At 52.1% G+C, this 12,561-nt stretch overlaps 1 protein-coding gene across 10 annotated transcripts in view; it reads right to left on the bottom strand.

Moving 5' to 3' along the window:
- The window catches only part of LOC122368613 (glutamate dehydrogenase, mitochondrial-like), a 37,504-nt gene that overhangs the window by 22,929 nt on the left and 2,014 nt on the right, over positions 1-12,561 (bottom strand). For 2 of the 10 annotated variants that reach the window (XM_043342738.1, XM_043342742.1), the window contains exons 1-3: positions 4,314-4,454; positions 1,882-1,994; positions 925-1,201 (exon numbers count right to left, since the gene is read on the bottom strand). In XM_043342738.1, coding sequence (XP_043198673.1) covers positions 925-1,201; positions 1,882-1,992 — 388 coding nt within the window. In that variant the 5' untranslated portion in view covers positions 1,993-1,994; positions 4,314-4,454. Of the gene's footprint in view, positions 1-603; positions 633-722; positions 751-924; positions 1,202-1,565; positions 1,572-1,881; positions 1,995-4,313; positions 4,539-12,561 lie in introns of those variants that run through there. The other 8 variants (XM_043342741.1, XM_043342737.1, XM_043342743.1 and 5 more) reach the window with 7 other exon arrangements.

Below are 12,561 nucleotides of genomic sequence, written 5' to 3'. Positions count from 1 at the left end.
ATACTTAAGTCTAATAAAGGTTTAAGAACTTCGTGAACCATGCCTAATGGCTAATTGACCGCGACCCAGTTATTTGCCACTGCAGGTAGGTACTAGGTAGGTAGGTACTCATTTGTGAACAGAAAGTTCCACCACCACTCGCCAGAAATTCAATGAGCAGTTGCTTATTTTTAAACGTTTGAGTAACAACCTTTAAAAATTGTCCTCCCTTTCAATAGTTTGCGCGAAGACACAAAGCCAGAATCAGCCAGGCAACACCAGAATCCATTGCGCAGCGTGTCTGATGTGCCCCAATTTTCAATCCACATAGCATAGCACACACTAAATGCAGGTACGCTCACCTACACATCAGGTATTTGAAGGACGTGATAGCTCATACACAATAATACATGGAAGAAACACCATGCGCTAAAATTAAATGTGATTAACTAGCTACACCAGAAGTTTGGCGTCCGATGCCTCTCCGCCAAGTTAAGACCATGCCAATCTCGGCCAGTCTGCCGCCGCGCCGGCACTGGCCGTGGTGTGACGTCATCCGGCCGGCTCGGCGCTGGGTAGTTCCACACTTAGGTAACTCGCGGCCGGGTCGGACTCGGGACTGACCTCCCTTGGTGGGCACCCGGTGCTGCGAGAGCTGCGACCAGACAGGGTCGGGGGGTCCGACTCGGGGGGTCCGGCTCGGGGGTCCGGGTCGGGGGTCGGGGTCGGGGGTCGCGACTGACCTCCCTTGGTGGGCACCCGGTGCTGCGAGTGCTGCGACCGGACAGGGTCGGTGGTCCGGGTCGGGGGTCGGGTGGCCGGGGGGCCGGGGTCGGACTCGGGACTGACCTCCCTTGGTGGGCACCCGGTGCTGCTAGAGCTGCGACCAGACAGGGTCGGGGGGGGGGCCGGGGTCGGGGGCCGGGGTCGGGGGTCGGGACTGACCTCCCTTGGTGGGCACCCGGTGCTGCGAGTGCTGCGACCGGTAGCCGGTGATCATCTCGAAGCTGCCGTCGTCCTTTTTCAGCGGGAAACAGATCTCGATGACGTGGTGGCAGGGCTCCATCATCTGCAGGATGCCGCGCACCTTTTTGGCCTTGTCGTCGCGCGGCGCCCGCGAGCGCATGGTGTCGACCAGGTGCGGCTCCACCAGCTGGCAGCCGCGGTGGAAAAAGTACTCCACCATCTCGAAAAACTCCGGGTCCGCCTGGTCGGGGATCGTCTGCGGGCGGGGCGGGGGGGGGGGGGCGTCACAGGGGCGCCGGGGTTCGCCCTCACTGCTCGCACCAGACCCATCAAAAACATCCGAACAGTAATGTCGAGCGCCCACCATCCAGCGGCGCCTGCCGAGTGATGAGGACGGGAGGCACTCACCGCCAGCCGCTCCGGGACTCGGGAGGCACTCACCGCCAGCCGCTCCGGGACTCGGGAGGCACTCACCGCCAGCCGCTCGGGGAGGACCCGATGGCGCGCTACAGGACGGGAGGCACTCACCGCCAGCGGCTCCGGGAGGCACTCACCGCCAGCCGCTCGGGGACTCGGGAGATACTCACCGCCAGCGGCTCCGGGACTCGGGAGGCACTCACCGCCAGCCGCTCGGGGACTCGGGAGGCACTCACCGCCAGCCGCTCGGGGAGGCACTCACCGCCAACCACTCGGGGACTCGGGAGGCACTCACCGCCAGCCGCTCCGGGACTCGGGAGGCACTCACCGCCAGCCGCTCCGGGACTCGGGAGGCACTCACCGCCAGCCGCTCGGGGACTCGGGAGGCACTCACCGCCAGCCGCTCGGGGAGGCACTCACCGCCAGCCGCTCGGGGACTCGGGAGGCACTCACAGCCAGTCGCTCGGGGACTCGGGAGGCACTCACAGCCAGTCGCTCGGGGACTCGGGAGGCACTCACCGCCAGCCGCTCGGGAATCACGTAGGAGCCGATGGCGCGCGCCGTCTGTCCGGAGGCGGTGGCCTCGGCGGAGAGCAGCCGGCCGGCCGAGGCGCCCAGCAGACGCAGCATGGCTGCAACGGCGGCAACTGCGTCACACACGGGCACACTCACAGTGCAGCATGGCTGCAACAGCGGCAACCACGTCACACACGGGCACTGAGCTCACACTGACCAAACTCACCAAACTGACCACCCAATGGCATCCTTTATTCCATGCATATATAGTGAGAATAGTGCACACACACAGGGTGTTTGGGATAAATTTGACAGTTCAGCAACTCTGTTGAAAATGTTCAATATGCCAGGAAGTAGCTGATGGATTTCTAACATTTAAACTGTATATATGCAATATACCAATTCACATAGTTTTCAATGCATTGATAAGCTAGCCCCATCACTCCCACAAAAGCTCCAGTGAGCTGCTGGAACTGCAGAAGATGGTCTTTCACAGCATTCGTAGAGAGATATGACAACACTATCTTCACGCTTGTGGTGAGTTTGACTTTGAAGTTACAACAGGCATCACTGGTGTTTTCCTCAGCTACACCACATAAGCAGTGGCTCATAAGATTGCAGTCTTTAGAGTTAGATGGCTAAATGTTTGGCCCGGTGAGGTTGAAGAAGTTCTCCCAAACTGACTTCTCATTCTTCTCAGAGGGAAAGCCAGGTCAAGGTGGCAAGTTTTGTTGGCAGAGAGCAGGCAGCAAAGTTCCATATGGCGAACCTCTCCAACCAATGGCCTGATGGTCGTACTGAACAGCTTCACATAGCAACACCAGGGAAGTTGAAGGCCTCATTGAGAATGTGGTAGGTCATGATGTTAAGCTGTCACTGACACTCAGGGCAGACAATCCCTGCGCTGCCTCCTACAAGACAATATGTGTTATGTGATACTTACTCTGGTATTTGTTCAGAAAAAGGTCCGATCTACAATTGTGGCACCGTTGATACGAACATGCAGCAGCAGAAATTGCAGGTTGTAGGTTTTTAGGTTGTAGGTTGTGTTAGGTTGTAGGTTTGTGGGTTTTAGGTTTTTGGGTTGTAGATTGTAGATTGTAGGCAAGTAGGTAAGGTCAGTTCAGGTTGGATTGTTTTTTCTTCTCTTGCCTACCTATATAGGCATCATACTGATACTGATACTGGCATTGGTAGAGCAGACGTCACATGAAGGTTTTCCAACCAAGGAGAGGCGCTGTAGGTTTGTAGGTTGTAGGGTAGGTTTGTAGGTTGTAGGTTGTAGGTTGTAGGTTTTTAGGTTGTAGGTTTGTAGGTTGTAGGTTGTAGGTTAGGTTAGGTCAGGTTAGGTTAGGTTTGTTTAGGTTTTGTTAGAAAGAAGTACCTCCAGGCATAGCGCCTCTCTTTGGTTGGAAAACCTTCGTGTGACGTCTGCTCTACTAATACCCTGATACTGACTGCAAGACAGTCTGTAGGTAATAAAGCATATTACCAGTATAGCGCCTTTTGGGGCGACTAACGGAGCGAGCGAGAGGGTGAGCCTTGCACGTGCGAAATTTCGAGGGGGTACCTCCAACTGACTTGTGCACGGCACCCTACTAACCGGTCTCTAGCGATGTGCCAAATTTGAGCACAATCGGCCCAGCCGTTCTCGAGATCTGAAAGCGGCACCCTGCACGTGCGCACGTGCAAAATGGGTCCCAACTGACTTGTGCACGGCACCCTACTAACCGGTTGCTAACTGTGTACCAAATTTGAGCGCAATCGGTCGAGCCGTTCTCGAGATCTGAAAACGACCCCTGCACGTGCGCACGTGCAGCAGCACCCCAACTCTAGCACATGGACATGCAGTGCCTAGTGGGTGCCTACCTACATGCCAACTTTGAGCGCAATCGGCCAAGTAGTTACCGAGATATTGCAACAATTGCAAAACTGACACCTCTTCGTTTTGCACGTGGCACGTGCATAAGGGGTCACCCACATGCATCGGGAATAGTCCAATACTTGGTAGAAGGAATGAAGCTACCCTACAAAAATTACCGCATGTAAATCGGTCAAGTGGTTGCTGAGATATAAGCCTCGCAAAAGCGTCCGCACGGCCGGCCGGCCGGCCGGCCGGCCGGCCGGCCGCTCATACTCAGAAATTTCCGTTATTCTACGTAAGACTCCGCTCGCTTCGCTCGCTCCGTAATGAACATTGCATAATATTGATATCAACATCCTAACCAAAGGATCTAATTCAAATTGCTGAGGATATGTAAGAGGATGAACAGTGCAACAAAAAAAATCGGTCAATCAATGTAATTGATTCAATTAGATGTGTAGAATGAGAAGGTCAAGGTGGGAAAAGAGCTCCACTGGACAGAACCCTGAAACTAAAGCCCTCTCCTCTCTACATTCCATACACTGAGATAAATCAGGGTAAAAATGCTCACCTTGACACAAAGTGTAGGATCCAGAATATACCAGACCACCCCCAGCGAGTCCTCCCCCTTCTGCACCAACGGAGCAAACCCTAGAGCGAGAGCGAAGCAGAGCGAAGTAGGCGGCGGGCGGCGCGACGGGAGCGGAACCGATGGGCAGTTGGTAAAGGGAAAAATGAAGGGAGAAAAATATGGATCGATTGAATCGCCTCATGTGCTAATATTCAGCAAAACAAACGTTCCTTGTATTATGACGTCATTGGAAGTTTCATGAAAAGTTCAATGGACACCTATGTTCAAAAACAGAAAACTTAAACTACCACTTCCTAGTTAAAGTCTTAAAAGTTAAGATAGGACTCAATGAACACTAACCCGCGCCCCGTTGGGCTCTGCCGAGCAACGTGCCCCGTTGGGGGAGGGGCAATTTGCCCCCCTAAGATCTCGAGAACCACGCGACCTAACGACAAGCGGCAAACGGTATTGGATAGCCCTATCAGGGAACTACCTTGTGACCCAATTTTATTGACCTAGGTCAAACCGATGACGTCACAGGTCAGGTCAAAGGTAAAATTTAACCGTTTACTGGAATTCAAGAAATGCGTTGTTAAATCGAGTAAAATGCATTTCATTGAAAATCATCGATGGGGAAATGTTCTTCAAACACATATTTTGCTATTTGAGGTCACTGATACCAGGTCAGGTCACAGAGGTCAGGTCACTGGGGTCACAATATGAAAGTGTCGTGTGATACATGAGGTCCATTTTACATGACAAATGCGATTATGTGGGTCAGGCAAACTTTTGGGCCAGCTTAGGTCACGTTTTGGTCAAGGTCAGGTCAAGGTCAGGTCAAATTAGGTAAAATTTCAAAGTTGATATTTTTGCATAAAATGGATATCGATTCGGTGCAGCTCGTCTTGGGGAGTTCAATGGTGGTGTTCGTTTTGCCCTACGTGGTCTAGAATCGCTAAAAATTGAGTTCAAAAATTTGACGTCATCATTTTTGAACCGTTTTTTTCGCTATAACTTGGCCAAAAAAACAAGATATCGATCTGAAATTTGGTATGTATATAGAAGAGCACAGGGACTATCATAGGGGAAGCGGGGGTAGCACCGCCATGTGGGAAACACCGCCATCCTCTCTATCGGCAAAACTCTGAATTGTAAATGTAAACACCCGCCATTTCGGTGTCCGAACGGAAACGGGACGCCGCGTGAGGTAAGTTTCGCAAAGATTTATTTGATTTTGAGATCGCAATTGCCCATTTTGTGAATTTCAAACCATCGTTGTAATCATTTGGCATGTTTTAGCAGCAAGTAAGTGGTCATTTGCATTTCAAGTCAAAATGCCTTGATTTTTACGTTAAATTTGAGGGCATGAAGTGCTCTTCGTTTAGAAAGGAATTACAGAAGAATCGCGTCCCGGCTTGTTTTGCTAACGGGGCGTTGTCGGTCCATGACTGTGTGTGGGTAACACCGCCATGCTCGGCGGTGCTACCCCAAGGGGTGGCAAAATGGATAAAGCCGCAATGATGATTCACTCAGCTCGGAGAAGAGCTTTAGTTAGGCCGCAAACGTCGTCTGTTTTTAACCTCACGTTTGACTTCACTGGATGTTTCGAAATAAACGTGAATTTGTCATGCTTTGTATGCATATTGTCCGCAACAAACAGTCTGATCTTTGACAAACTAACAACCAACTCTTGTGTGTCTTATATGAGTTTGAGTTACTATTTCAGACAGCAGTAACGCTTCCAAGGGTGGCTGCAGCCACCCTTGGAAGCGTTACTGCTACCGTAAGGTTACTGTCACCGTTACTGTAGCGTTACTGTCACCGTAAGGCAGCGGCGTATTTAGAAAATCGCGAAGGGGGGGGGGCCAAGGGTTTGGAGGGCGCCACCTCACCCAAGGAGGGCGCCATACGGTCGCGAGATAAAAAATCACTCAACGGGGGGGGGGGGGTTGGGAGGCGTTTTTTACCATGCCACCAGTTTTTTTTTTTTTTGCGTAACCTCGTATAGGTCGTGCTGCATTGATTTTGCATCGTGTGTATTCTTTATACTCCAGGTCACAAAAGGTCAAGTGGTCTTGAAATGCTGCGCCGAAGGCGCGCGAAATTTTTGAAAACAACCTTTTCCTCCGCTTTTTAGGCACGCCTTTTATACGATCACTGTTCAAAGCTCCTCTCGCTCTTTTACCAAATTTGAAGGTACAAAAAATACCTAAGGTTTGGTCGGGCCGCTGCCACACAAACTGTATAGAAAGCTTGGCTCATGGGTGTCGATGTATAAAAGTTTATTGGCGGTGGCATATCTACGCACCAGATCACCGTATCGGATTGATACCGGAGCGCGAGATGCGTAAACATCATCCAAATTACCTCAGACCAGCCTTCATAGCCTTCTCACAGGTGCATACAGTGTACCCACATAACCAGTTTCAATCACCGAAACTTCAGATGCCTGCTGTTGCGGCCGAACCTGTTGACAATACTTAAATCGTAACACATATAGATGCCATGATGCACGTAAAGTAGGATCAATCCGTTAAGACCAAAGACGTGTTTTATGCATCGTAGAGCGTAGATAGTTTTGGTAGGTATAGGTACTTCATTCATTGTGCTGAATGCACGTTCATTTGTGGCAGTTTTCACAGGCAAGACATCAACTATGTGCAATAGAACGACTAAGTTGAAGAACATGCCAAAGGAGTAAATAAATGATAGGAGGGCAGCGATCAACGGATGTTGCCAATAGGTAGAAGGGCTGCGATCCACAGGAGGGCGCTAATAGGTAGAAGAGCCCCGATCAACATCCCGAGTTTCGACAGTAGGGCACCGATAGGTAGGAAGTTGGCGAGCAGCAGGAGGGCGCCAATGGATAGAAGGGCAGCGATCAACAGGAGGGCACCAATAGGTAGGAGGGCCCCGATCAACAATCAACAGGAGGGCGCCACCAGGTAAGAGGGTGGCGAGGAACAGGAGAGCACCAATAGGAGGGTGGCGATCAACAAGAGGTCGCCAATAGGTGGGAGGGCGGTCATCAACTGCAAGTCGCCAATGAGCGGAAGGGTGACGATTAAAATGGGGGTGGCAATGGTGAGGAGGGCGCCTTTGCTCAAGAGGATGACACGAACAGGACGGCGTCTGTGCGGAGGGCGCTGGTCAACAGGAAGGTGCCAGTAGATAGGAGGGCGGTGATCAACAGGAGGGTGCCAGTGGTTAGGAGGGCGGCGATCAACACGAGGGCGCCAATAGGAGAAGGGCCCCGATTAGCATTCAACAGGAAGGACTAGGGAACCAATAGGTAGGAGGGCGGCAATGAACAAGAGGGTGCCAAAAGGGAGAAAGGCGGCCTTCAAAATTTCACATGAGGGCGCAATAGGTAGAAGAGCGCCAATAATTATGAGGACGCCGATCAGCAGAAGGGCGGCAATGTGTAGCAGGGTGGCGACCTACAGGAGGGCGCCTTCGGGTGAGAGGGCGCTTATTTACAGGACAGCGGCTTACATAGGCGACCACCGTTACGCTTAGAGAGCTACAGCCTACAAATGTGGTTGGAGGGCGCCCGAGGGAGCCCTCCAACCGTATTTGGAGGGCGTATTTGGAATGGGCGTCCTCCGAGGGCGCCCTCCATCCGTATTTTCCCTGTAAACACATTCGCGATTGGAGGGCGCCCTCCAGTCGCGATTGTTTTTCGATTCGATTATATCACAATTGCATTTGCGATTGGAGGGCGCCTTCGGCGCCCTCCAATCGCAAAGGGCGCCTTCGGCGCCCAAGGGGGGGGGGGGCCATGGCCCAGTGGCCCCCCCCCCTGCCTACGCCCCTGCCGTAAGGCCGATCTGTGGAATGGATAACATCGCCATCAGTGGCGGTGCTACCCGCACATTTTTTGGAGGACGGAAAATGCAGGACTTGTTTTCAATGTCTGTATTTGTAAAGTAGCGAAATTTTATAATGGAGCGCTGGAAACTATGCCAACATGTAGGAAAACATTCCTACTTTCACATGAATGCAAAAGAGCTTCGTTTTTACTACGCATATCAGCTCGGTGAGCAGAAATGCTTAAGGTGGCGGTGCTCCCCCCGCTTCCCCTATATATTCCGGTTTTTCGAAATTCGGATTTTTTTTGATTTTTTTTAGTTTTTCTAAAAAAAAAATCAATTTTTTGAATTTTTGGGGTCAAAAACCCAACATTCTGAAAATCCAAGATAGCAGTTTTGTAGCGCCGCTTTTTGTCTACTAGACCATATAAAGAACTTTGAAATTGCTTTGTAACTGTAAATTTGGTGAGCGTTTCAAGATTGCATGTTTTTTGCTCATTTTTGCTCGAACATGACCTCAGTTTGACCTCAATAACTCCTGACCTAAGGTGAGCTAAGACTTGAAATTCGGTGTGAAGGTGTCAAATTGATGCCCGGGAAGGTACTTAAAATTTGGCGGCGCTGCGCGCCGCCGTTTTTTTGCTATTCAGGAAAAACCACAGGGGGGGGGGGCCAAAATGGCCCGTCCCCAACGGGGCTATAGCCAGAGTTCCTTCATTCTTGAATGGTTCGTGGTTCTCTACTAGTACTGGTGCCTCGTAGTTATACCTATATGCATACGGCGTAGGTACCTACCGGCTACCATACGTACCTACGCATACGTACATACGTGTAAGTAGGTATAATATTATTTAGTGGCCGAGAGCCGTGAAGGATGCACGGCTAAATCGTGTTCCCGGCTGTGGCGGGAAGCGGTCGCGCGTCGGCGCGCGAGCAGAGCAGAGCAGAGCGCTGGGCAGAGGGTGTGTGTGTGGAGCGCGGCCGGAGGCGCGGCTGGTTGTGTGTTGTGTGTTCGGTCAAGCTGAGAACACAGGAATACAGAGACATGCAGTAAGACCGGAGGCTGTATCTGAAGACTGAGGTGTCTTACATTGGTGGCAGCGGTGGTTGTGGTTGCGAACCGGGTTGTGTTGGCCTAACAGTCTTGGCCTGATAAATTGTTTGACACGGAACCGATCAGCTGCGAGCTGTTATATAAACATTTGATTTTTTTCACGCCCCAAGTGATACGCAGTGATTTACGACGACGTCGTGATTATATCAAGAGGAAAAATGGCTCACTTCGCGCCACCCAGGTATGACGGTCGGGGGTCATTTCGTCGTTTCCGAGAGGATTTTAAGAGTTTTTGTGCCGTGCAGTCGTTCACGGGTGAGGCGACTCTGAACTGTTTGCCGCTGTGTCTGGATGGAGCGGCCCGAGAGGCGTTCGACACGTTTGAGCGTCCTGCTGACGGCTCAATCGACACTCTGCTAGACCGTCTCGGAGCCGTGTTCCCGGACGCTAGCGCCTTGGACTGCCACAGCGCGCTGCAGGCGCTCAAATTCGACCCGACGGCTCAGTCACTGGACACCTTCATTGTTCAGCTGCGCGGCCTGGTCACTGCCGTGTTTGGCGCCCACTCGCCTGATACGCATCTCTATCACTATTTCCTGGCCGCCTTGCCTCAGCGGTTGGCTCATGCAGTGGTGTCTTTGGGATCTGTGACCTTTGATGCAGCCGTAAAAAGTGTGCAAAACGTGCTGGCTGCTGATCGTCTGTCTCGGGGACCGGTGGGCCAGGGACAGCGCGTGTGTGCAGTGGGCGGCGATGGCGCCCGGTCCGAGCCCGCCCTCGACCAGGCGGAGGCTGGGCCGGCCGGATCGGACTCAGAGCGACCGGGGGTGCGTAAAGTGGGAGACGAGGCTGCAGAACCATCAGTGCTGGAGCAAATTCTGCGCCGCATTGCGCAGCTGGAGTTGCAGCTGGCTGCTACTAACCGGATGGGACAGATGAGGCATGACCGGGCCCGGGGGCGAGTTACCTAAGTGTGGAACTGTACGTCGACGTGCCGGCCGGATGACGTCACACCACGGCCAGTGCCGGCGCGGCGGCAGACTGGTCGAGATTGGCATTGTCTTAACTTGGCGAAGAGGCATCGGACGTCAAACTTCTGCTGCAGCTAGTTAATTGCGTTTAATTTTAGCGCCTTGTGTTTCTTTCATGTGTATCAGCTATCAAGTCCTTCAAATACCTAATGTGTAGGTGCGTGTACCTACATTTAGTGTATGCTATGCTATGCTATGTGGATTGAGAATTGGGGGGCACATCTGACACGCTGCTCAATGGATTCTGCCATTGCTTGGTTGATTATGGCTATGTGTCTTCGCGCAAACCATTGAAAGGGAGGACGTTATTATTAAAGGTTGTTAGGTGCACTCAAACGTTTAAGGATAAGCAATAAGCAATTGCTGTCTGCTCATTGAATTTCTGGCAAGTGGTGGTAGAACGTTCTGTTCACAAATGAGTACCTACCTACCTAGTACCTACCCAGTGGCAAATAACTGGGTCGCGGTTAAAAGGCATGATTCACGAAGTCCCTAATCTTTTATTAGACTTAAGCCCTGAAAAGTGCAACATTTGCGTCTTTTTGCGTTGTATCGGTTAGCAAATGAGAAAATCTGCATCTTCTCGACAGCCCTCTATTCAGCAAACCTTTTCCACATCGCATCACTCCCGAACATAATTTTCAAACATGGGTAATGGGTATCCTCCGACCTCCCCACAAAAAAAAACTGAAGCAGTTTCCTTCAGCTCCAATGGGGGAGAGGGAGACGCCCAGGGAGACGGGAATGTTATATTCTCGGCGGCCCAGTCTGCATTCTGCAGCACACTCAAACTTGGCGGACCCCCAGCGCATGACTGCACGATTCGTATTGTTGTAAGTTACAGCGAATGAATTCAGATGTTTCGGACACCCTGGTTTCGGACTAATAAACAGGCGGCGCAGCAGTGCCTCTTGAAATGAATTAGTGGCGAATGCACTATGCAGAGAAGGAACAGATTGAGCAGATGCCCAACCACACTGAATTAACAACTGAACATTAGGTACGCTTTACATTTTCATTAGTGCATTCATGGAAACAAACGACTTGCGACCCTTCCGCCTTACATACTCGTAACTCGGCAGAATACCCCTGGTTCGGCTAAACTTCGCTGCATTTCTTCCAAGCCTAAGCAGTAAGCATTTAACAATTAATTACTCGGCTATGCACATTGCACAGCACAGGCTCATAATTCACTGCTGAACTCCTTTCTCCCTATCATCTTTTTGGCACCGTCAATCGCCATCTGAGCTGTCCACTGTCCAGCGAATAAACCGCACTTCTCCAGTTCTCCGGCAGGGGCTTCCAAACTCAGGCGAACTCGCCGAAGTTCCGCGATTCAATGCACAGGATCTGTACAATTGAGTTTGAGAGCCTCTGGACTGGCTCGGCGCGCCTGCGCTGCGCCGTTGGTCCAGCCGAGTACGTGAGTGACGTCATGCTATAAGCGTCAGCCCCCGACCAAAGTCACCAATCAGAGCCCTAGAATCAACGGGTGAGTAAATACAGTTCCACACTTAGGTAACTCGCGGCCCGGGGCCGACAGGAGTGTGACGTGTCAATGCCCATATGTCTGTGTTGTGGGGAGACGGGTCACGTGAAACCAGATTGTCGTTTCCGTCTAGCCAGGTGCTTTGCCTGTGGGAAGGTGGGCCATGTTCAGCGCACGTGCCGCCTCTCGGGAAACGCCGGAGGGGAGGGCGCTCAGGGCGGCGCGCGCGCTCCCCGGTCACTCGGCCGCCGGGACCGAGAGTTTTGAATAACTGCGCTGCATCGGCGTCGGACATTACGGTCAAGGCAAAGGTTAGTGAGGTGCCAGCGCAGCTTGTTGTGGATACAGGAAGTGCTATAACAATAGTTCACAGGCGGATTTATGATCAGATTTCAGCGCGTCCCCAGCTACAACGTTGTGACGTCACCGCTAAAACTGCAACTCAACAGCCGTTGCGTCTGCTCGGTCGGTGTGCAGTGCATTTTGTTATCGATAATGTGTCATACCCGCTCTCTGTGTTTGTATCCGACGAAATCGGTCCCATCGACTGCCTCCTGGGCATGGATTTTTTCGCGCAGTATCCGTTTGTTCTTGACTTATCGACGAAGCAGCTGACACCTGCAAACCAGGTGAACCGTCAGCCGGTCGCCACGGTGTTGCCTGAGCGACCGACGACTCGTGTGTGCAGGGTGTCTGTACAGGAAACGTACGCTATACCCCCAAACTGTGAGGTTGTGATCCCCGGCCATGTCGATGATGCTGATTTTGAGGGAGAGGCTGTGTTCATTGCCGACGTCGCAGTCAGTGGGTTGACGTTCCTGGACGGACTGGTTGATGTGAAGCCGGGCGGCAGTGTTCCGGT

Source organism: Amphibalanus amphitrite, unplaced genomic scaffold (genome assembly GCF_019059575.1).
Source record: "Amphibalanus amphitrite isolate SeventyFive unplaced genomic scaffold, NRLGWU_Aamphi_draft 000961F_arrow, whole genome shotgun sequence".
Classification (NCBI taxonomy): domain Eukaryota; kingdom Metazoa; phylum Arthropoda; class Thecostraca; order Balanomorpha; family Balanidae; genus Amphibalanus; species Amphibalanus amphitrite.
Note: the sequence above shows the minus strand (reverse complement) of the source record. Positions and strands in the feature narration are given on the sequence as shown.